We start from the raw sequence: 4,094 nt of genomic DNA on the forward strand, positions 1-4,094 counted from the left end.
ACTAGAAACATATGGTTTGTGATTGTCAGCAACTCTATGTTCTTGATGTCCAACTCAGTTTCTTCCTTCAATTCTATTGCTGCACACTCCTCAAAGTTCTCACATGCACAAACACAAAAATCAAATTGAATATCCCACATCGAAGCAATAGATGTTGAATAATAGACGAATTTCGTATCGGATAATTGACAGAATAAACTACAATATACAATAAATAGTTCATTTCTAATACTAGTGAGATGTCTTTTGATACAAAATCACGTGTTGTGAAATTGGTAAGATGCAAATACTTGTGACAGAGTATCGGTATAGTACGTTGTGCAGGTATTCAAATGAAAGAATGATTTACCGAACTCAAGGTGACCACTGGGGAGGGAAAATTAGCAGTCCCCAAATGGAGGAACGATGGCATCCTAAGAGCACCTTTTCCCTTTCAACAGGCACACCATGTAAAACCACCATTCTCGGCGCCGCAATCCCGTTTTGCATGTTTTGTGTCTGCTCAACTGTGCTTTTTGATAACAGTATACAAAGCAAGCTTAACAGCTTGTGATCGTGTGGTTATAATAGTGACTAGTGTAGTCATCATGTAATCTTTGTAATAGCTTAGAAAGTAAGCAATCTAGTTAGATATATACTTTACATAACCATCATTGTATGATATGAAAAAAAATCAAGAAATAAAAAATATCTTCTCTGTCTAAAATTCTCTTTCTCTCTCTTCGTATACATATTTCTTCTTTTGCAAGAATACATCTTCTCTGTATCTGTTGGTATATTTACATGGTATCATTTTCCGGAAAAGCTTCGTGCTTGAAGGTTAATTGATCTTGGTTCTTCTGCTTCCGCTCTATCTCTTTCATTTCTCGATTTTTTTTTTAGGGTTCTCATTCCCCTATTCTTCTCTGGTTCTCGGTGGTTGTCATAGTGCACACCAGGTGTTTGATCTTTTGTCTAAGTGAATTTTTCTTTGAATTCTTGATTCATATTGGATCATGGTGACTGCTGCGCAATTGTAGATTCTTCAATCTCCTATTACCTCTCTCATCTCATCAGTTTCATCCTCTGTTTTTGTGAAACTTGATGATTCCAATTACCTCACATGACATTTTCAGATGGAGCTTCTTCTCGAATGCCATGGTATTATGGGGTTTGTGGATGGTATAAACCCTTGTCCTGTGAATCATAGCGATTCAACTGAGTCTTCCAGTGATTTGCATAACATTGATGCTTTTAAGATTTGGAAAATGCATGATCGGGCTCTCATGCAACTCATCACAGCCACATTATCTCCTACTGCGATTTCATGTGCTATCGGTAACACTAGTGCTCAAGACTTATGGGTGCGTCTTAAAGAACAATTTTCCATTGTTACTCGGGCCACAATCTTTTAGATGAAATCTGAGTTGCAGAATATCAAGAAAGGTATAGATTATATTTCCTTATATCTTCAACGAATTAAAGAAGCTCGTGATTACTTGGTTGCGGCTGGAGTTCTATTTGCTGATGATGATACTGTGATTTTAACTCTTAATGGTATGTCTTCTGAATACAATACATTGAGGTCTATTATTAGAGGTAGGGAAAATGTTATCTCTATGAAGGATCTTCGCTCACAATTGCTTGCTGAGGAAGCAATGCTTGCTAATGTTCCTGTTACTCCTTTCATATCTGTAATGGTAGCTAGCAATTTGTCTGCTGCATCTAAGCTTCCTCACTTTGAGTCCAATTCAACTCGTCCTCATTACTCCAGCAATGGTTCTTCCTCAAATGGCGGTTCATATAGTTCTCAGGGAAGCTTTTATCAGTCCAATGGGTCTGGTTCTAAATCTAATTACAACAACAACAAGGGTAAAGGCAAGTATCACTACAATTCCCGGTTTGGTAATGCAAAGCCTGGTTCTTTTCATAACAATGCTCCTGGTATTCTTGGTGCCTCTCCACCAAAGGCACAAGGATTTTTCTAAACTCCATGTCAAATTTGTGGAAAATTTGGACATCTAGCTATTACTTGCCGGTTTCGAAATACTGAGAACTCTATTCCCGAAGGTTGTCAAATTTGTGGAAAAAGGAATCACATTGCTCATTTCTGCCATTTTCGAAATGCCAACCTACAAACTCAACAAGTGTTAGCTATGCATGTTGCTGCTCCATCCTCTGTTCCCAGTGCTCATCCTCAACAAATTTGGCTCACAGATTCTAGGGCTACATCTCACATGACTGCTGACCTAAATCAGTTGTCATTGGCTTCTCCATTTCCTTCCAATGAGACAATTCAAACTGCGGGTGGTGGTGCGGGTTTATCAATCTCCCACATTGGTTCATCAACTCTACATACACCTTTCAAACCACTGCATCTTAATTCAGTTCTATATGTGCCTAAACTAACTCAGAATTTGTTATTTGTGCATAAATTGTGTCTGGATAATAACTGCTGGTTAATATATGATGCTTTCTTTTTTTGGATCTAGGACAAAGCCACATGGAGGATTCTCTTCAAGGGACATTGCAGTAATGGATTATACCCTATTCCCCTACCAGTTTCATATCATTCTTCCTTACCCAGAGTATAAGCTGCTTTCCTTGGACAACATGTATCTTGGAGTCTATGGCATAATAGATTAGGCCACCCATCCAATTTTATAGTATCTGCAATTTTAAGAAAATGGAATGTATCTTATATACCTGATCATAAGTCTGAGATGTGTCACTCTTGTCTAGAAGGGAAATTTTGTAAATTGCCATTTGGTGAATCTGTCTCTAAGTTCATACATCATTTTGATATTGTTCATAGTGATGTATGAGGTCCTTCCCCTTGTAATTCTGTGGAGGGTTTTAGATACTATGTGACATTCATTGATGAATGCACTAGACATTGTTGGCTCTTTCCTCTCATCAATAAAAGTGATGTTTGTTCCACTTTCATTGCCTTTTACAATTTTGTGTTAAATCACTTTGCTCTTTCTGTTAAAACCTTACAAAATGATGGGGGAGGTGAATATATTAGCAAGTCATTTCAACAGTTTCTTGTGACCAAGGGTGTTAAACACCAACTTTCATGTCCATACACCCCTGAACAAAATGGTCTAGCTGAAAGGAAGCATAGGCATATTGTTGAAACAGCTATAACCCTTTTGCAAACTGCCTCATTGCCTCCAAAATTCTGGTCCTTTGCATGCCAAGTTGCTGTCTACCTTATTAACAGAATGCCAACACCTGTTTTACACAACAAATCTCCATTTGAGTTGTTGTTTAAAGATGTACCAGCTATCAATCATCTTCGGGTATTTGGTTGTTCTTGTTTCCCACTGTTAAAACCTTACAATAACACCAAGTTGCAACCTAAAACAACAAAATGTGTCTTTTTAGGCTATGCTTTTAGATACAAAGGCTACCTATGCTATGAAGTGAGTCAACAAAAGATGTATGTATCTAGGCATGTTATTTTTTATGAGAGTGAATTTCCTTATGCCATGTTGTCTTCCAAAATCTCAAATTCCTCATCTTTTCCTCCTTCTATTTTGTCATCCTTTATTTCAATGCCTTCTGTCACACATGATAATCAGGTTGTCTCCATCTCATCTGCCTCTAACTTACCTACACTTGAGTCTATTCCTAACTCACCATACTATGAATCCATTACTGCAACACCAACACAGTCTATTCTGCTTTATTCCCCTGTGGCTGCAGAATTGTCCTCTGGATTTAATCATCATGATCACATTGAGTTTTCTTCCGAGTTGCAAGTGGTTCATTCTCTCCAACCTATGAATACACATGCCATGCAGACAAGATCCAAAAGTGGCATCTTCAAGCCTAAAGTTTTTCTCTCAACAATTGGAGAGGACAATCCTCTTGATTTCACTCAGGTGGAATCGTCAACATACAAGTCTGCTCTTAAATCCTCAGTATGGAGTACAGCTATGAAAGAAGAGCTCTCGACTTTACATTCTCAAGGAACTTGGTCCTTGGTTCCTCTTCCTGCAAACAAGAATTTGGTAGGGTGTAAGTGGGTCTTCAAGATTAAAAGAGATGCAGATGGGAACATTTCTAGATATAAGGCAAGACTTGTTGCCAAAGGTTTCAATCAAGAA

General features: G+C 38.0%; 1 protein-coding gene across 1 annotated transcript; it reads left to right on the top strand.

Annotated features, from left to right (window-relative positions):
• Nucleotides 1-1,115: 1,115 nt before the first annotated feature.
• LOC139190446 (uncharacterized) lies at nucleotides 1,116-1,967 on the top strand. The gene is made up of 2 exons (XM_070810751.1): nucleotides 1,116-1,343; nucleotides 1,395-1,967. Exons 1-2 carry the CDS (start codon nucleotides 1,116-1,118, stop codon nucleotides 1,965-1,967), a joined length of 801 nt encoding a protein of 266 aa, XP_070666852.1.
• The last annotated feature ends 2,127 nt before the right edge of the window (nucleotides 1,968-4,094 follow it).

The sequence above is a fragment of the Malus domestica genome, chromosome 13, assembly GCF_042453785.1.
Source record: "Malus domestica chromosome 13, GDT2T_hap1".
Taxonomy (NCBI): Eukaryota; Viridiplantae; Streptophyta; class Magnoliopsida; order Rosales; family Rosaceae; genus Malus; species Malus domestica.

What these genes read in the sequence shown, in the direction of transcription:
- LOC139190446 (XM_070810751.1), top strand. Translation starts at nt 1,116, where the DNA reads ATGGAGCTTCTTCTCGAATGCCATGGTATTATGGGGTTTGTGGATGGT. An exon ending in CTAGTGCTCAAGACTTATGG is followed by an intron (nt 1,344 to 1,394) that starts GTGCGTCTTAAA and finishes ACAATCTTTTAG; the next exon opens with ATGAAATCTGAGTTGCAGAA.